Source organism: Tursiops truncatus, chromosome 10 (genome assembly GCF_011762595.2).
Source record: "Tursiops truncatus isolate mTurTru1 chromosome 10, mTurTru1.mat.Y, whole genome shotgun sequence".
NCBI classification, from domain to species: domain Eukaryota; kingdom Metazoa; phylum Chordata; class Mammalia; order Artiodactyla; family Delphinidae; genus Tursiops; species Tursiops truncatus.
In genome coordinates this window covers 54,959,343-54,980,473 of record NC_047043.1, presented here as the reverse complement: position 1 = coordinate 54,980,473, position 21,131 = coordinate 54,959,343, and the positions used below count along the sequence as shown (strand labels likewise).

At 43.1% G+C, this 21,131-nt stretch overlaps 1 protein-coding gene across 3 annotated transcripts in view; it reads right to left on the bottom strand.

Annotated features, from left to right (window-relative positions):
- ITGA9 (integrin subunit alpha 9) overlaps positions 1–21,131 on the bottom strand; it is a 352,532-nt gene that overhangs the window by 49,951 nt on the left and 281,450 nt on the right. For 2 of the 3 annotated variants that reach the window (XM_033864555.2, XM_033864554.2), the window contains exons 22-23: positions 19,437–19,545; positions 14,000–14,107 (exon numbers count right to left, since the gene is read on the bottom strand). In XM_033864555.2, coding sequence (XP_033720446.1) covers positions 14,000–14,107; positions 19,437–19,545 — 217 coding nt within the window. Of the gene's footprint in view, positions 1–9,429; positions 9,599–13,999; positions 14,108–19,436; positions 19,546–21,131 lie in introns of all 3 variants that reach the window. The other variant, XR_004528480.2, reaches the window with a different exon arrangement.

The window sequence follows — 21,131 nt, the reverse complement described above, 5'->3', positions numbered from 1 at the left end:
CTCAGTAGTTGTGGTGCCCAGGCTTAGTTGCTCCGTGGCATGTGGGATCTTCCCGGGCCAGGGCTCGAATCCGTGTCCCCTGCATTGGCAGGCGGATTCTTAACCACTATGCCACCAGGGAGGGGCTCAGTTTTGAATTTTTATTTATTTAGATACTAAGAGAACAAAGAGAATGGCTTAGGATGGGAAAAAGAGAATTAAAGGAACTGTGATATTTTGGGGAAGAGAAGTGGGAAGAATGACTAAGTAACAGCTCAACTTCTCCACAGAGGGAGCTAGGCAACTGTTTTCCATTTTAACTCAGAAAAGGTCGGGAAATTAGAGCATGATGAACTGAAGATAGTCATAAAAAATGGGATTCAAGGCATATCAGAATGGCTTAACCTGGAGAACCTGCTGGAAGCACGGTTCTGTTGTACTGGGGAGATGTCTCACGGCAGAGGGTTGGATCCCATAGAACCCCACCCCCACCCCATCCACCCCAGGGCTGGAAATCCATCTGCCCCTATTGGAGAAGGGTTTCTTCCCCTCCCCGCTTATCTTCTCATCACATAAGCTGTATTATTAACAGTTAACTTTACATGACAGCATTTAAGTTACAGGATATCAGGGAAAAGAATGAATATCACCCAAACACTTGGCATCCTAAGGAGGGTTTCTAAGCCTTGAATTCTTGTTTGCAGGAACCTCCCAACCAGGATGAGTGGTGATTTGGTTTAGGGTGAGCCCTCGAATTTCTACAGAAAAAACAGAATGAAGGAGAGGAAGAAATTTCTACAGAAAAAACTGAGAGTGAAGGGGCTTGTGTCTCAGAAGACAAACTTACAGTTACCAAAGGGGAAAGGGGGGTAGGGGGAAGAATAAATTAGGAGGCTGGGATTAACATACATACACTACTATGTATAAAATAGATAACTAACAAGGACCTACTGTATAGCACAGGGAAGTCTACACAATATTCTGTAATAATCTATAAGGGAAAAGAATCTGAAAAAGAACATACATACATATACATATACATATATATATATATATGTATATATATACGTATATATATATGAAACTGAATCCTTGTGCCGAACACCAGAAACTTACATGATATTATAAATCAACTACACTTCAATTAAAAAAAAAAAAAAAAGCATGTGTTCACCAAGAGGGAAAGTAGTAGACACTGGAAAAAAAAAAAGTGAGTTTGCTTTGGGTTATTTGCTGGGTTGCTTTAAAGTGTCAGGCTTGGCTTATGTACAGGTTATGTCTTGGCCTCCAGCACGCCTGCTGCAGGGAGATTTCTTGTTGCAACTACCCTCCAAACATAACTAAGTCATAAAACCCAGGACCCTCCTCATGCAAAATGTGCCTTAACAGCCAGCCAGCTTCAAAAATCAGTGTTACTGTCAACTGCTGTGGCCAGCGAGATAAGTGATTCACTCTGGGAAGAGAGCTCCCCCAGAGTGAGTGCTGACGAGTACACACAAAGAGACTCCTGGTTTCCAGTTTGGACTCGGACACCACCACGCAGGGGCAGCATGCGGGGTTGGAATCGCAAAGGAGAGAAACCAAGTAGCGCCAAAATCAAGGAAAGAGAATTATCAGAAAACACAGACTTGGCAAGGCCTTATGAACAAAGAAGATCACCTTACAAACTCCTGCGACAACTTGGGTCCTCCCCCACCCCAACCCTGAATGAAGGTCTCAGAAAGACCTGCTCTGACGTCTCTATTTAAAATCAGAAACTTCCTCACTCTCACCCCCTTGCCTCCTTTATTTTTTTCCAAAGCATTTCGTATTATGTAATGTACTATACATTTTACTTATTTATTACTTGCCTCTACCAGAATGTAAGCTACGCGAGGGCTGGAAATTATTATTTTTTGTCTGTTTTGTTCCCCATAGTAACCTAGTGCTTGCCATAGGGTGCATGCAAAGCATTTGCTGAATAAATGAAGGTGTGGATTAAACCACCCCCCAACCCCCCAACAGCCTTTCGTGGCAAGGACTGTCGTCACCATTTTATAGATGAGGAAAGGGAAGCTCGGAGAGAATTAAGTAACATGCTTTAGACCACAGCTTAATGTGCAAAGGAATCACTGGGGATCTTGTTAAAACACAGATTCTAATTCACCAAGTCTGGGTGGCACCTGAGATTCTACCTTTCTCCATTTCTCACTTCCCGGTGATGCTATGGCTGCTGGACAGCTACAAGTCCAGACAAAACGGTGTTATGAGGCCTTGCAGGGGCTGTACAGTTTAGTGGTCAAGAGCAGACATCAACCTAGCTATTTACTGACCCTGTGACCTTGGCCATCCCTTTTGTCTTTGCCTCTGTTTCCTCATCAAACTATCATGAATATTAAAAGAATTTGTCCAGGTAAAGTATTTAGTACAGTTCCTTATCTATAGTAAATTCTTAATAAAAATTTATTATCATTATTATTGTTGTTATTAATATTATTACTACTACTTTTTTAGCCTAAACCTAACAGCTCCTTCTCAGAATACTAATGGAGTATTATTATTTTCTACTTCACCAACATAGGAAAAGCCTACATTTAAGCTGAGAACAATGACCACTCACATCTACTATCAAAAAGTTAGAAACTTCTACTATATATACTATGTGAGAATTCTGAGGCAGGATCTGAAAAGTGGAATTGTTGGTATTCGTATTTTAAATTCTGATAGTTACTGTCAAATTGCCCTTCACACCAACAGTATTTGGGAGTGCCCATTTGCCCTCATCTTAACCAACAATGGATATTAAGAATCTTTTAAATTTTTGCCAGTTTAATGGGGGGAAAGACCTCATTTTCATTTGAGTTTGCATTGCTCTGATTACTGGTGAGGCTAATGTTTATTTGCCATTAAATTTTTTTATATGTTTGTCATTAAAATTTCTTCTGTGAATTTCCCGTTCCTATCCCTTCACCCATTTTTATAATTTTTGGCATTTTCCTTATTGATTTGTAGAAGTTATTTATATATTATTTGTCTGTGAACTATGTTGCCAGTATATTCTCCCAAATATCTTTTAGTTTTGTTTATGATGTATTTTGATCACACAAGATTTTGGTAATTGTATAGATTTATATTTGTCAGCCTTCTCTTATGGGTTCTAGAATTTATGACTTGCTTATGAAGAAGAGCTTTCCCATCTAAAGATTATGAAAATATTCAGCACTTTCTACTAATACTTCTTCTTCTTCTTTACATATAATTTTTTCATCCATCTATTTTTTTCTAAGTGAGGTACAGGTTTTCCGTAATTTCTTCCCAAATGGATAGACAATTTTCTTCATTTATTGTGAAGGAGTTTATACACCTCGATTGTTTGGGGTGATTATTTCATCAGATATTTCTTCTGCTCCCTCTTCTCTATCCTCTCCTCTGGAACTCTAAATATGTGTATTTTGTTATGCTTTATGGTGTCCCCAGGTCTCTGAGGTTTTACTTGTTTTTCTTTACAGTTGACCCTTCTTACCCACAGGTTCTGCATCTGTGGATCCAATCAACCACAGATCGAAAATATTTGGGAAAAAAAATTCCAGAAAGTTCCAAAAAGCAAAGCTTGAATTTGTTGCCTTCCAGCAACTATTTATGTAGCATTTACATTGTATTTACAACTATTTATTACATAGCATTTACTTTGTATTAGTTATTATAAATAACCTAGAGATTATTTAAAGAATATGGTAGGAAGTGTGTAGGTTATAGGCAAATACTATGCCATTTTATATAAGGGACTTGAGCATCCACAGAGTTTGGTATCCATAGGGCAGTCCTGGAATCAATCCTCCACAGATACTGAGGGATGGCTGTATTCTCTTTTCAGTTCTTTTTTGGTTTTGCTTGTTTGTTTACTGACTTGCCAGGACTATTCTGTGGAGCCTGTTTTTCATGAAGTGTGTAGCCTCTAATGTCTCTGCTCAGTAGTTTTTTCTACACTTGTTTTTATTTTTATTTTTTTTTTTTTGCGGTACGCGGGCCTCTCACTGTTGTGGCCTCTCCGATTGCGGAGCACAGGCTCCGGACGCGCAGGCTCAGAGGCCATGGCTCACGGGCCCAGCCGCTCTGCGGCATGTGGGATCTTCCCAGACCGGGGCACGAACCCATGTCCCCTGCATCGGCAGGTGGACTCTCAACCACTGCGCCACCAGGGAAGCCCTACACTTGTTTTTATTTTTAAACCTGGTTTCCTAGAGGTTGTCCTGGATCAGTATAGCTTAATGATCAGTCAATGTTTGGTCAGAGGCTGCACAGAAATACCTTGATCCAGTAAGGCTTCCACCCTTAGCCGATAGACCTGTGTGTGGCTTGGGGAATGCATTCAAAGGTCAGGCAGTTTATAAGTGTGCCCAAGCTTTTACTTGTGGCATTCACAAAGCCTCATATTGAGTCAATTGATTCTCTTGGATTTTCTAGGGAGACAATAACGTTGTTTGCAATAGGGATACTTTGGTTTCTTTCTTGACAATAAAGGTTATTCATTTCTTTTTATTCCTATAACATCCAACACTGCTAAACTGGAGAGACAAAAGCAGGAACTCATGCCTCCACTCCACAGGTGGGACAGCTCCTAATGTTCCAGCATCAGGTTGGAGTTTTCTATAGGTTCTGATAGGGGACCTTTGTCAAGCTGAGGAAGTTCCCTTCCATGCCTTCCTTACTAGAAGTTAAAAAAAAAAAAAGTGGATGTTAAATTTAATTTTTGACTTTTTAGAAGCCCTCATCAAGACAACCATCTGGTTATATCATCTTTCATCCCTTAACTATTAATAGAATGAATAATGTTAATTTCTTTACGGAGAATCAACCTAGCATTCCTGGATTACATCCTTCTTTACTCAGGATAGATTCTTCTAAAAGGAATTGATTTGCAAACATTTATTTAGAATTTTTGTATCTGTTTTCAAAGTGAGTTGGCCTGCAGTTTCCTTTCTTGTGTTGGTGCCCATTCTCCATTTCTAGTTTTGGAATAATGGTTAGGTTAGTATTCTAGAATGAGCTGTTCCATCTTTTTCTACTCTCTCGAACAGCTTATATAACAAAGAAACTATCTGTTCCTCGAAAGCCTGGTAGAGCTTACCTAAATAGCTACCTGGGTCTTGTGCTTTTTCAAGGCACAAGTCTTTGACTACACTTCATTTTTCTTTAATTATATAAGTTTCAGGTGTACAGCATTATAATCTGATGTCTGTATACTACTCATATTTTTTCCTGAGGTAATTGGTCTAGTTGGATTTTTTACCTCATAACACTTCTTTTAGGCTTTTTATATTTGTGGGCATTATATTGTGAAAATAATATCTTATAATTTAAAAATCTTCTCCATGTGAGTGTAGTTCTTTGATCATTTCTAGGGTTGTTTTTTGGCATTACCACTCTTTTTCATTTCCTGATCAAATCTGCTGTAGGTTCATCTATTTTACTGGACAAAAAAAAGCCCCCGTTTTTAGTTTTATTGATGTAGGATACTTTTGATCTTTTTCCATTTCACGACTTTTGCTTTATCTTCAATGATATCTTCACTTTACTTTCTTATAGTTGAATCTGTTTTATTGTCATTTTACTAGCTCTTGCTGTCAATTTAGGTCACTTATTTTCAGTCTTTCCTGTTTTCTGTATATGAGTAGTGACATTTTCTTCTGTGTGGGTTTTGTCTACAACCATTAGTTTTGATATGAACAAGCTTTCACTGTCTTTCATTTCTAATTTGTTTATCCCTTCCTCTTTGATTTCTTTTTTATCTAAAAAGTAAATTAAGATGGTGTTTAAAAATTCCCAAGTAGTTCTGTTTTTGGTTGGTTGTTTGGCTAAACTTTTGTTGTCAACTTCCAAGTTTATTGCATTGTGGTCTGAGAATGTGGCTTGTATTACTTTTACTTTTGAAATTCTATTGGGATTTGCTTTTGTGGTGCAATACGTGGGTAATTTGTGAATGTTCACATATGTTTGAAAAGAATGTGCATTCCCTTATTTACATACTAGGAACTCTACTAATTGCTCCATATACATTAACTTCTTCCATCCTTACCATGTGAAGTAGATAGTCCATTTCACAGGAGGAAAATAAGCTTGGAGAATTTAGGTGACTTCCTCAAGGTTACCAAAAGCTGGTAAGCAGGCAAATACTAATGAAACCCAGACATTCTGACTCATTTTGGTTTTTCTCTCTCTAAGAGATCACAATTGTTAGCTGCATTATTCAAATACTCATGATTTTTGAGGAAAGTGTATTAAATTTTCCTGCAGTAACTGTGAATGTGTAAATTTCTCCTTGTTTTTCTGTCAGGTATTACTTTATATGTTTTTTATAGCTATGTGATTGGTTATGTAAAAATTCATTTATATTACAAATAATCATTGGATTGTATCTTTTTTTTTTTTTTTTTTTTTTGCGGTACGCGAGCCTCTCACTGTTGTGGCCTCTCCCGTTGCGGAGCACAGGCTCCGGACACTCAGGCTCAGTGGCCATGGCTCACGGGCCCAGCCACTCCACGGCATGTGGGATCTTCCTGGACCGGGGCACGAATCCGTGTCCCCTGCATCGGCAGGCGGACTCTCAACCACTGCACCACCAGGGAAGCCCTGGATTGTATCTTTAATCATTCTGGAATACATTTTTGGGCCCTGTTTAACAATTTTTTGCTTCAATTCTATTTTGTTTGTTATTAATATTCTTATGCCTGTTTTCTTTTTGTTAGCATTTGCCTTATTTTTTTTTGAATGCCTTACATTATGGGTCATTTTTAAAGGTGTGTCTCTTACAAGTAACTTATGCCTGGGTCAAAAAAAAACCACATCTGAAAGTCTGTCTTTCACTAAGGCATTTAATTCATTCTCAGTTATTCTGATTATTGATATATTTGGATTTATTCTTGTCATCTCATATATATATACATGTAAAAATTTTGTTTCTCCTTCACCTGCTTATTCATGAGTTCTTTCTTTTTAAGTGCTTCTTATTCTTTAGTGGTTTGGATGTCCTACATTGCTTTTATTCTTCTAAGTTGCCATTAAAATTTTTGCATGTTTAAACTTTACTTTTATCAAAGCCTTGAGTTAATTGGTACACAAACTTTTCCCCCAAACAAGACAAGAATCTTGGCTTGCTTTCACTTCCATCTTGCCAGCCTCCTAACTCTTATATTGAGAGCATTTGGATCTTCATTCCAGATTGTTAAAAGTTTAACTGGCCTTTTTTGGGTCTTTTTGTACTACATTCTTGAGAAATCCCTCAAGTTTCCAGTCCACTACTTTACTCTTTTATATCCATTCTACTACACAGCTAATATACTAAGGTTTTTATTCGAATGATCAAAATTTTAAATTTACAAAACTCTTGTTTATTCTATTTCATGCGAATACTGTCTTTTTGCATCTCTCTGAAGACATCAGTCTTGTTCATCCTAAAATCTTCTTCTGTTTGCCTCGTTAATATACCCTCTGGTGTTAGTAATTCTTTTGATAGCAGTTGGTGCCTCACTGTCCTGGGGTAGATGCTAAGTGGGTGATTCTTGGTGGTCTGCTCATCTTCTGTCTGTTCTGTTGACTGAGTCTGCCTCTGGTGACCGGGGAGTGGGCAGTGCGCCCAGGAGGGGTGTGCACAGTAGTACAGGGGGAAGTAGATCTGACTACAAACACAGCTCTATTACTTACTAGCTGTGTGATGTTGGGCAAGTCTTTGAGTTCTGGTTCCTTAACTTGGGATAATGACCTTACCTTATGGAGCTGCTGTGTGGATTAAATTTAACAGCACATAAAAAAAGCCACTAAAGCCTCAGGACAGCACTAAGTGGTATTCATTTTTTGTCAGTTATTCAGGAGAAATTTTTTCACTCTTTAGCCTTTGATCAAATGTGATCAATTTGATGGTCCCAACACCGCTTTCATTAAGCAGATCTGTCTTCCCCAGATCATCCTTGGGGAAAACAATTCAGTCCTCCATTTCTAAGTTTAAGCTACTGTGTGGTCACTGATATATCAGGTGCATCTTTTCTTCATAGGGATATGGAGATCCTCATCACAAATTAATTAAGGTTCCAGTATCAACTGACTCATTTTGGCAGAAATTAGATCATGGGCATCCCTGTCTGGTGCACACGCACTGGCGGCGGGGAGGGGGGAGGTTACAATTTACTAAGATATAAGTCTTGCTACCAACTTGGATATTCTAATGAATACTGGTATTGATATTATATTGATATCAATATCCTAATGGTACCCTATGGCAAAGTTATTGATGTGTCTCCTTGGAATATTATCCTTCATTCCCACCCAATTTTACTTCCTGGAAATCATGTCAGTTCTTTAGAATCACTGCCCAATAGTAGGGACAGAACAAACCAGAGAGGTAAGCCTTTTCAGATAGTTTTGCAGAAGGAAGAAAGAAGGGTATGGTATTCATTTCATGTTTCTTCTAGATTACTTTTAGAGTTTTTTCAAAGACCCAGGACTTTCACCTGGAATAAAGTTCCAGCCCTTCGCTCTCTGTAAGTCATTTATGACTTTTTTCTTCCTGCATATTATTAGAAGCCAAACCCCTAAGACTCCTTCTCCAGTGTCAGAAAGTTGCTCACAGACAGGTTTTCAGTGTCAACACCTGAAGCTTGAGCCCTGAGACGACCTCCCATCCTTTCCCCTGAACCTTCATCCCCTGTGAGTAAACTTAAGTTTGGAGCAGGATCCCACCCAAGTTCAAAAGGTCTTGCCTTCATGAGCCATAAAGCTTGACACATGTGCTACCTTGGCCCTCTCTTAGGCCTGCCTGTGCTCAGGGTCTCTGCTAAAAGGCCCATCTCTGCAGCAGGCCCACAACAAAGTGAGGTCGTTACATTTTCCAGGCAGGTTCCTATCAAGCTGTGTGAGAGAAGCTGTATCCTCAATCCAAACAGGAACCTTCTCTCAGAAGCAAGTGCCTATGGCTTGTCTCACACGGGTAGTCAGGCCCACAGAAGCCACTCTCCCCTGCAGCAGCCTGATCATTTGCCGGCAACGTCTACGACGTGTGCTTAGCCTTGGGGAGCAGGGCGCCTGGCCTTCCCTAATCCTAAGTCAAGAGAAATGAAGGTGCGGGTCCATGAGCAAACACAGATGATACACCTCAGAAGGAATGATGCACCCCAGAACCTCATCAACTGTCACGGGAAATGACAGTGGTTTAGCACTCCCTGTCACACTGCCAAGAAATCCATTTGCTGTACGCCCTGCAGAAGGCGCAGAGAACAGTCACCTATAAGAGGTGGGCAGAGAGAATGGAGAACCAGGTAGGGCCTCCACTGTACTCCTACACATGCTGATCACTCCCTCTGTCTGGAATGATCTCATCACGTGTTCTCCTGGTGAACATCTACACATCCCCTAAGCCCTGACTCCAAAAGCCTGCTCTGTGAAGCATTTGCTGTCCCCTCCCCAGGGTGGGGTCCATACCTCTGTACATCCCTGGGTCTGGGTGTGCCTCCATGACTGCATTTGGTACATGGCACTGCAATTACATTTCACAGATCTGCCTCCTGCTAGACTGAATTTCTGCCAGTGTTGCATGATTTATTCCTCTTAGTAGAGCCTGGAACGTCATTGGTGCTTTCTCTGCCAGTGTCTGCAGAATAAATCAAGGATGATCTAGCACTTGTGATGATTTTTATTTTATTTATTTATCTTTATCACTTCAACTATCAACATGCACTGTACCTCTTGGGGAAATGTCTACTCTGCTATAACTTAGTTATTCATCTTTATTTTATTTATTTATTTATTTTTCGGCCACACTGCGCGGCATGTGGGATCTTAGTTCCCCAACTAGGGATCGAACTCGGGCCCTCTGCAGTGGAAGTGCGGAGTCTTAACCACTGGCCTGCCAGGGAAGTCCCTGTGATGATTCTTATTTTAGATGGGCCGGAGAAGTCTGTCATTCTTCCCCTCTCTCACTCTCTGTTATTTTCATGGTCCTCCCTACTAGGCCTCCTGATGGTCTCTAGGGTCGTGGTGGCCTGCCCATGCTTTGGCTGTGCTGTGGGGAGTCGAGCGTCCCCACAGGACTCGGCACAACCCCAGTGGGTGGCAGGCAATGGAAACTGCAGGTCGTTCCTCAGGCCACCACCAAAGCTGTTTCTAAATAAAACACAAGCAGGGTGGTGGGGCTCGGAACACTTGCTCTAAGGGAAGGAGATCAGGAACCTCAGCTGGGTGGACATAGAAAGGAGTCTCACTGCACTAGGTTTCCTATACTAATCTCTCCCACGTAAGCAAAGACACTCTCCACTCACAGGCAGCTTGACCTCAAAAAACACTTCGGGAGAACAAAAGACTCTCTGGTGAAATGTAGAGGCAGGCCTGTCCTGTCCAGGGACCCTGGCTGCAGCCCCTGATACTTCTGAATGAATTCTGAACCAACAGTTAGAAAACTGTGTTGCAGAGTCGGGGCCTTAAGTGGGGTGATAGCTCAGACCCGTGGGGTCAGCCAGTATGCCCACCCTCAGCAATCTATACAGATGATGGATACCACGGGCACTGTTGAAGGCAGAGAAACAATCTGAGGGTCCCGTGGTGTGTGGGGAGGGATGGCAGATACGTCCTCTCTCAATGTCTGCTCTCTGCTCCTGGGCTTCAGCTGGCTGAGGAGGTAGCTGGCTCCTGGCTGCCCAGGGGCCTATCCAAGACTAGGGGATGGTGGTGGCTGAGGTATGGGGGGATGCCACCAGGCCTTAGGGGCCCCTCCTAGTGTAATACAAGGAAGGAGTACTGGTTTCTCCTAATAGGAGTGAGTCTGACTTGCACCAAACCACCTAAATACCCAGAACAAGAGCCCCACTCTATTCAAAGTCCCAAAAGGCCAGAGTGGAGGACGTCACGAGCTGTATGACCTGCCCCAGTAGGCATTCTCGGGCGCTGCTGAGCAAGGGAGGGGCCGAGGCTGGGAACCTGGCTGAGCTGCAGGACGCCCTTGCTCTCAGCCCTGTGGGCTTTAGGGTAGAGGGTGTGCTGCCCACCAGCCTCTGAAACAGTACCTGGGACTCTTGCCTCATCACTGCATCCATCATGCACTGGCTTTTACATTTCTAGTCTCATCATCATTCTGGTCTCCAGTGATGACTGTCCATGAGAACACTGCTTCACTACTTGCTTAGTGAGAATTTGCCAGTGAGTTTGATTTTCCATACCACACAAACGCCAAGGGCCTCAACACGGGCTGGAGTATCCAAGCAAAGGCTTGGCTGTCCTTGAGAATTGTTACATACTTTTGAAAATTCTCAGTACCGTATTGAAAATCCAAAGGGTCTGCTTCTGAGAACTCAGAGAACGGAATGCAGGCAGCTCACAGCACTTGGGTTTTCAAGAGTCCACTCAGCTGGATGATCAGTCAGGCAGTTCTGCATATCGTCAGAAAAACCATTTCTCATGCCTTCCCGCCAAGCCAGCTATTTATAAACACGTCCCAAAGTCCTTTCGAGTGGCTCCTGCTCGGTCGGATGATCAGTAAAGAGAAAAGGGGGTGGACTTCGTGCTGAGATACTTCCAGAATCTGAGTGACTTACATTTCCTGTTTTGTTCAATAAATAATTTTGTCCATGGGGGAGCATTTTTCTCTACAACATTATAGATGTTTATGTGAACGGCTCATAGAACATGCTCTGTGAGGAAAGCATCCCTAGCTGTGGGGACAAGGTGGAGTGGCTGGTGAGATGAACATTATGTAAGGAGGCAGATGGGAGCATGTGGGTGGCAGGAACCTCACGCTAAGCTCAAACCGTGGTAGCTGTAGGTGCAGAACACCAGGGGCTTTTCTACCGCTGTTTCAGCAGAGCACCCAGGCACGGACACTTTGTGGAGCAGGAATGGAATACCGTGAGCAGTGGGGACGGCCAAGCAGGCAAGCCAGGAGGGGCACATATTCTGCGTTCAACATTTCCCATGGTCCAGGGTTTCAGCCCATGTGACCCAAGAAGATAGCAATGCAGGAGACCATCATCGCCATCACATGATGCTTTCTGAGCCTCCTGTGGGCTCAGATGTGTCACATGCCATGGGTCTTGCTGCCCTGATTTTCAAGCTATCCATGGAGAGGTTGTCCCTTTGTCTGGCTAGCTGTCCCTCACGTGCCCGTGCAAAAGGAACAAGTCAGTGGTGCCCTCAACGTGGACCACACTCCCTCTCCTTATGTAGTGACTCTCAACCATCAAGCACCCTCCCTCCCAGGAGGGGTCACCCTCACGCCCAGCCACTCCAGACTCTCAGGCACACTGAGGCGATTTATATCAGCATGAAACTTTTCCTGAATTCATGTAGAAAGAGTAAACGACTCTTTCTTTTGTTTTATACTGTGGGTTTTTTCTTTTAGTCCAATATCAAATATTGATTGAGCATATAATATATGCCAAGCATTGCATATAGGAGGCCCTGGAAATACAGTAGTGAGCAGACAGAAATCCCCATCCTTATACTGTATGGGGCCAGGAGGAGGCAGATAATCTGGTCAAATAGGGAAATACATGGTATGTCAGCTGGTGATGAGGGTGATGGTGAAACACAAGCAGGAAAAGGGGATGAGGGGTGCTGGGACAAAGGCTGTTCAGGGAGGGCCTCTCTGAGGAGGTGATATCTGAGTAAGCACTGGGAGGATGTGAGGGCGGAGGTCACGTGGCTCTCTGGGGGAGGGCGTGCTGGGTAGAGGGAAGATCCAGTGCAAAATTCAGGAGGTGGGAGAGTATCTGCCATGCTCTAGGGCCAGCAAGGAGGCAGGATGACTGCAGTAGAGAGAGTGGCGAAGAGGAGGAGGAGGAGGAGAGGTCAGAGAGGGGCAAGAGACAGGCTGTGAGGCTGGCTGAGGTGCTGGAAGAATCTGTGGGGTAAGTGAGACACTGGAGGGTTTTGAGCAGAGGATGACATGACCTGACTTAGATTTTGGAAGGCTGGCTCTGCCACTGCGGCAAGAACAGATGGCAGGGATGCCAAGGCAGGAGCAGGGACCCGAGTGAGGGGGCCACTGCAATAACCCAGATGACAGATGACAGTGCCTTGGGCCAGGGTGCTGGCAGTAGAAGGGTCAAATGCGGTAATATTCTGATTTGTTGAGAGGGCAGAGACATCAGATTTTCTGACAGATCAGATGTGAACTGTGGGGAAAAGGCGTCAAGGGTGACTCAAGCAATTGGAAGGACTTAGTAGCTGTTTGCTGAGATGCAGAAGGTCATGGGGGGAAGCAGGTTTGAAGGGATACTGTTGAGAGTTCAGCTGTGCAGAAGACTGAGATTCCTATTAGGCATCCAGGGAGAGATGGCCTGAAGGTAGTTAACTGTCAAAGTCTGGGATTCATGGGAGAGATCTGGGCTAGAGAGAGAAACATCTGGTGTCATCAGCACAGACTGAATATAAAGCCATGAGTCTGGGGGAGATCTCTAAGATTAAGGATGGTAAAAAGGAGACCCTGGGCCCTGTAGAAGTTGGGGAGATGAGGAGAAAACCAGTGACAAAGGAGAAGCCAAGGGAATGTGATGTCCTAGAAGCCAAGGAGGTAGGCGGAACGATCATATCCTAGTTGAGAGAAAATCATCTACAGCTGACTTAGGATCACGCTGAATGGCATATTCTGCACATGACCTTGAGTTTCAACCTATACTTCTGTCTTATGAACGAATCCTTCACCCTCCAGGCATCAGTGGCCCTATGAGAATCTTTACGAGTGCTGGGGATCTTCCCCTTAGAAAAACACATTCAGATACGCACAAGACTACAGACAGTTGCTGGCGGTTCCCAGAGCCAGTAAAGTCCATCCCAGAAGTCAGGTTCATAACTGACACTTGCCCATCCCCAAAGAGGTCTTCTCATGGCATGAACCAAGCTGTCTCAATGTAGAAATCCAGGTGTTGCAGGTCTCCTGGCTTCTCCAGGTATGTTTCCAAAGGTAGAATGAGTTAACCTTTCTGGGCTCTTGGGTGGAATACAAAATGTGAATGGGCTGGCTTGAGCCTGAAAGCAAGTGTGAAAACAAATGAGAACTCACCACCATCTCCTGCACATGAAACATCTCAGCTCCTCCAGGTGACAGACGACTGGGGAAAGAGATGCTGACAGATGACCCAGGAAGGGTGCTTGGCCCAGTGTTATAGACCTGTAGGTATGAGACACACATGGCAAGTTTTAATAGAAATAGAGATCTTCATTTCACGTCCTGCAATATATACTCTAAAATCCTTTGAAATGATACACAGAGATACAGAAGGATACAGAAGCTCATGACTTGAAGTGAAGTGAAATATCAAATGAGAGATTTCAATGAAATAGAAATTTTTCAAATATGCATTTAACATCCCCAAACCTTCAAATTACCTTCTTTCCCTTTAGCATTTTCTTGTATTCTTCCAGCTAAAAATTATATTTCTTTTTACACACCTGGAAATTTACTCATAGACTATTACACTTGGTGAGGATTCAGGAATAATCTAGACTAGTATTTCTGAAACTTTAACACATATCAGAACAATCAGATGGGCTTGTCAAAACATAGACTGGGGCAAGGTCATGTCCAGAGTTTCTGCAGTTGTAGGTCTGGTTGGGAGGGGGTGGGTGGAGGCTAAAGGATTTGTATTTCTAATGAGTTCCCAGGAGATGCTGATGTTGCTGGCCCAGGAAACATACTTTGAGAACCACTTATCTGGTCCAATGCCTTTCCTTTTACAGTTTGAGGTAACTGAGACCCTCAAAGAAAAAGTGGGTTGTCCCCAAACCAAATGACCTAACTTACAGGAAGGGCTGTTGTACTATACTATCTAGCTGGTTTGGTTTCTCTATAACTTACAGCTTATCACTTGCTAATACTGTTTGATGACACCTGTGCACCTCTTTTCTGTCCCAGCATTTGGTCCTGTAAACTTTACCCCTCTCATTCCCACCACAGTCCTCCTTATTTTCTGTTTCCAGCAGCCCATTATCTCCTGAGAAATGAGAGAAAAGATGGCGGCCACAAAAAGACCGATACAGGAAAGGAGATGGAGCAAAGGCTGAACATGAAACTGAAGGAAGAAACGGAAGATGAAGGAGAGTAAAAGAGATGGGTAGATGTGTAGAGATAGAAAGCAGATTAGTGGTTGCCTAGGGCTGGGGGGAAGGGGGAATGAGAAGTGTGGCAGGCAGAAGAATGGCTTCCCAAAGATGTCCATGTCCTAATCCGTGGAAACTGACTATATTACATGGCAAGGAGGATTTCAGGTTGCTAGTCAGCTGACTTTAAAATCGAGAGATGACCTTGGATTATCCAGGTGGGTGCAATGTAATGGCAAGCGTCCTTATATAGGGAAGTGGGAGACAGAGTCAGAATCAGGGAGATGTATTGTGAAAGAGATCCAACTGGCCATTGTTGGCTTTGAAGATGAAAGGGGCCATGAGCCAAAGAATGCAGCAGCCTCTAGAAGCTGGAAAAGGTAAGAAAACAGATTCTTCCCTAGAACCTCCAGAAAGGAACGCAGCCCTGCTGACACCTTGCTTTTAGCCCAATGAAACCTTTTCAGGCTTCTGTCCTCCAGAACTGTAAGATAATAAATTTGGCATAAAGTTCACAGTAATTTGTTACAGCAGCAATAGGAAACTAATACAGGGAATGACTGCTAATGGGTATGGAGTTTCTTTTTGGGTGATGAAAATGTTCTAAAATTAGATTATGGTGACAGCTGCACAATTCTGTATAAACAGAATTGTGGAAAAAGTCATTGCATTGCGCACTTTAAACAGGTAAACTCTAAGGTATGTGTCTCAAAGATGTTATTTTTTGAAATTAATTTTTATTGGAGTACGGTTGCTTTACAATGTTGTCCTAGCCTCCGCTGCACAACAAAATGAATCAGCCATACACATACAGATGACCCCTCCCTTTTGGACTTCCCTCCCATTTAGGTTACCACAGTGCATTAGGCAGAGTTCCCTGTGCTATACAGTAGGTTCCCATCAATTGTCTATTTTATACATAGTATCAATAATGTATATGAGACATTATTTAAAAAAAAAAAAAAGATGGGTAGGAGCAGGAGAGAGGAAGAAATGAAACACTGCTTGGTGGCCTGGGGACTAAAGAGAGAATTCAGGGATTCAGGGCATCTCTGAAGCTGAGGTCAGAAGGGCAGAGCCAGGAGACGGGTTGGACAAGTCACCGGGTCTTCACACTTGACAGAACGTATAAGGATCTAGCTCCAGCAAGCTCTTCCCTAGAAAAGCATGTTTTCGTTTTTTGCAATAGTGCGATCTGCTTCAGAGAACAGACACAAAAAATGGTTGAGTGGATGAGCAGTTGTTGGCAACTCTTAATTCAGAAAGAACACAATTCACCCATAACAACAACCCTAAGGCACAAGAAAAGGAAGGAATTTCCAACCATGATGGAAATAGCTAATTTGAAGTGAAACGTGAGAGCACAGAATTGAAGAGAAACCTATTGACCTGTCTGGGAAATTCCAATTAAAGCACAAGTAGGGGGAAGAAAAGAAGATGATGATTTTGTTTTGCATGATTTCACCCATCAAAACCAGATGGATGGGAGAGCTTATATTACCTTATTTATTTTTAACAAATGTCTTAACGTCTGACTCTCTGCAAATGTTCTTGTGTAACATCTGTATTATTTTTCATCATTTTTCAGGTGAGGGAAATGACTGATGATGCAAAAAAAACCCAAACAGCCAACTATCAATGGTCAACAAATTATTACATCTCTGTTAAGAAAACTCTGATGAAACTTTGAAACCAGGTCCAAGACTAATATCTCTGCCTTTCTCCCATCAGCATTTGCAGTGGAGTCTTTAAACAATGACGCAGCTTGTTGAATATTAGCTTTGAAATGACACAGAAAAAATACCTTTATATGGAAAGACTTGTGCTTTTCTTCAGGAAGGATGTTGCCAGAATAAGGAAACAGAATTTTACCCATATCCCTGACCCCATTCTCCCCCACTATCTCTACCTTTTTCTGGGGGTCACTATCACCATCAACCTGGTCAGTGGCTTTCCTGCAGGATGGTCAGACTAATGACAGTTATACCAGAAAATTAGTCATCAGAGAATTCTCCAGGAAACTGTCAGCTTTGCTAACACAAGAGGATTTCCTTCCAATCAACGACACACACTATCTATCTTTCAGATCCAGCCAACTTTCTTAATCCTGAACGGAATGCTATGTACTTCCTCAGGCAACTGATAATCACGAGGAGAATCTAAGGGTCATGCCAATCACTCATTTCTGGTGCCCCTATTCCCTAGCCTGTATCTACGTCAGGATACAAGAAGAAAGCTCTTTGCCTGAATACGAAACTTTAAGCTCCCTGCAAAAATGCATTCAGAGAAACATGATGTAACCACATGCCCTCAGATTTCTTTCTTTTTTTAAAGAGGGGGAAAAGAACATTTTGTGTATCTTCTGAATACGTTTTTGTATAACTGTTATTCTTTTTTGCCTTCTCCTTTCAACATCTATACCCTCTTTTAAAAAAAATTTTATTTTACTTAAGTATAGTTACTTTACAGTGTTGTGTTAATTTCTGCATATACCCTTTTCATTACATGATGTGTGTCATTTGAATCCTTCTCAATAATGTTTTTGACTGTATATTTTATTGTAAGACACCTCCAAAAGTTTAGTTTAAGTAACTAAACTTACTTAATTTGTAAGTAATTAAAATTAAAATGATTTAAGTAAAATGAAATAACTCCATCTGGCCTTTATCTGTTTTCTATCCAATTACAAAAAAGCAATGGAGAAAAGGAAACTAATTCTGAGAAGCAATTCAGAACCACTGAGGCCCTATTCCCAGCAATCACTCTAAGGTCTCAAAAGAAAGGTTAACCTCATCTTTCCCTTTTTCCCTGTAAATCAAACATAGAGTGTGACGGTTGGGGCTTAGCTGGCCGGCAGGCACCTCCTCTCTGAGCTGGGATGTGTGCTATCCATCATGGCTTTGGAGGCCTCTTGCCTGGGAGAATGCTTTGGAGAAAGGAAGACCATTGTTTGTGAGAGACCACAAATATTTCACTGCCTCCCTCTCTAGACCCTCACCCCATCTTTATTTGTTATCCCCTTGGTCCACCCAGGAGTGGCCACAGGGAAAAAAATTTTAATTATTTGGCCATAGCAGCAGATGCCAGACCGGGAAACCATCTTCTCTGTGGGGAAGGGTGGAGGGGAGGCAGGGGAGGGCTTCAGGAGCTAGAGCTGGAGAGATGTGGGATGTGGATTATGGTACACTGTCTTCATCACTTCATCCCCAGCTCCTGGCAGGTGCTGAGCTACACAGGGGTGTCCAGGCAATGCCCGTCCAGTCCTGGCCCCAGCCCGGCTGCTCCCAGCTCTGTGCCCTGCAGCATGTCCTCTACCCCCTGGGCCTACATTTCCCGCATTTGTCAATCGAGGATAATGCCTGGATGATGCTCTGTCCCTCTAACTTTGTGTTCAAAGACCCTCCTGTTGAACAGCACTGGCCTGAAGGGTCTGTACTTAAAGCAGGGCTCAGCAAATGATGGCCTGTACACCAGATCTGGCCCTCCACCTGCTTCTGTACAGCCTGCTAGCTAATATGGTTTTATATTTTTAAATGGTTGGGAAAAAAAAATCAAAAGAAGATGAACATGTCATGATATGTGAAAATGATATGAAATTCAAATGTCAGTGCCCACAGCTACAGTTTTGTTTGTGCATGGCCTATGGTTGCTTCCATGCTACAGAAGCAGAGTTGCATAGTTGCTGGCTCACGAAGCCTAAATACTTATCTTCTGGCCCTTTGCAAAAAAAGTGTGCCCACCCCTGGCTTCCAGTGGGATGCTGTCCTTCACGGTGTCCACAGTCCACACCGAGTGGACCTGCTGGACACAGTGCTTATGTGATGGAAGAGCCAGCTCTGTTCTTTGGGAAAGCAGCGTGTTTCCCCTGGGGGAGTTCCCATCGCTCACACTGCTTTGCTCTTGTAAAACCCCACTTCTGAAAGGCTGTCCCTCTGTGGGAGGAGTGGGCTCCTGGCTGAGTCAGTGTGGAGAAGTCCAGGATTAAGGGGACATGGCAAATCCTTGAGGCTACCCTGTCCACAATGTGAAGAATGATGGAGAACTGAAAGGGGTCCTTTAGGGCCATTTGGGCAGGGATGCTGGCCTGGCCTCAGCATTCAGAGCATTCATGCAGCTCTCTCTCCAAATACTGAAGAGCAGAGGGGTCTACACAGCAGAGTACCACACAGCAAAGGGATTAATTCTGTGTGTAATTATGGAAAACAAACAAACACACACACACACACACACACACACACACACACACACACGCACACACACACACACACCTCCAGCCAACCAGGCTGGGAAGAATTTCTCTTGGAAGGAGCCTGGCCCTTTCGTTGCCTTTCATAGAAGGCACATCCCTTGGGCCCTTCCATTGGTCCCCAGTGACAGAGAAGGTCTCCAGGGATGGATACCTGAAGGGTGACGTTGAGAGGCTGGAAATGACACTCCAGGTCTTCCAGCTGAATGAAGCTGGATGCGTCCACAGACTCGCCGTACACAAAGGAGGTTGGAGACATGATTCTGAAAGAGGAAAGCATGAAATCTGTCATCCCAACCCAGGGTCACTGTTACCCTGAGAACCCAAACATCTGTCCCTATTTAATCTAGAACCTGGCTCCCCACAGTGTCCTCCACCAAACGCTTCCCTTCTGGAACCGCTCCTTCCCTCTCCTGTAAATGGACACAGCCAGACCTACGCTTTGTAAACAGACATTTCCAGTAATGTCTTGTCATCTTAGGTGAAATCAATAAGCTACGTATACAAACATGTACCAGGATTACATTTTTAAAATGAGGAGGAAGACGATGGTAGCTTTGATTTCTGTTTTTTTTTTAAACTGGATTATAAAATTACGCATGTTCTGTTTTGTCATTTGAAAAACATTTTGTGGATTGAAAAAGAGTATGACAATTTAAATGAATTATATATTTGGCATCCTAAGCCCCACTCTGTGACAAATTCATTTAAAAAAAAAAAAAAGATTTTCCGACTACCAAAATTACTAGGAATTAGGTATTAAAAGTTGAGTCCTCTCAGTGATAGCCTTTTTTCTTCAGATTTCAAACAGTGGCTACGTAAGATGTGATTAAGAATTCCGGTTCATTCTGTAGTGATGCTTTCAACGTTGCCCGCAAAAACAAACCCCAAGATTAGACAAAGCCAGACTTACTTAAATTCTCAGACAAACAATGGATTCTAGAGGAGATTCTAGAAGCTGCTCACTTGCCTAAACACAATAATGTAAGATTTTTGGTACCAAGTGTGAATGGATAGCAATTCACCTATTTTCAACTTAACGTATATTAGAGTTTGGAACTGCAGTGAGTTCCCAGTACCACCCAATGGCAAGAGCTGGTTCATTTAAATGAGCCCCGTCTTATGTTCCTGGAAGTATCAGCGGTTCACTCGTTTGTTTAACTGATGGCTTCGTCCGCAGGGGGAGGGGGGCTGGCGGGGGTGGGGGGGTGCTGTTAACACCTCACAACGAGGTCTCTGAGGGCTGGACAACGGGATCAAGTGAGCCTGTGTTTTCTCTTTCATCCCCCAAGGACGGGGCTTGGTCCTGGGGATATTCTCACTGTGCCTCTGAGGAGACAAGTAAATAAACTACAGGGTTAAAAATAGAGCCATGAACAGAGGCAAATCTGTGTTAATTTGCAAATATATTCCACCAATGCCTCATGTCTAAAGAACGTGATGAAAAACGCCAAGAGGCAGGAACGCCCACCGGAGACTCATTCCTGACACCCAGCAGAGTGGGGGAGCTTTGCAGGGATGGTTCCTTCTGCAACGCATTAACTTTTTTACTTCCAGCCAAGGCCGGGACCCAGAAGCACTTGAAAACTGAAAAATGAGAAACTTTGAACCTCCAGAAAGTTCAGCTTGCCTGTGGGGCAAGGGTTCAACAGGTCCTCATTTGATCTAAACTAATTGTGCAAATCCTTTTTCCACTATCAAAGAAGTATGTGCTCTGTTTCTGAAGCCGGAAACAGGAACTGACTTCTCATTTTTCCAGGCCTGGGTTTTGGCTGAAAACCACCCCGGGTTGTTTTGGGTGCCTGCCTGCAGCCCTGCTTTCCAACAATGCCAGCAGCATTGAGTGGCC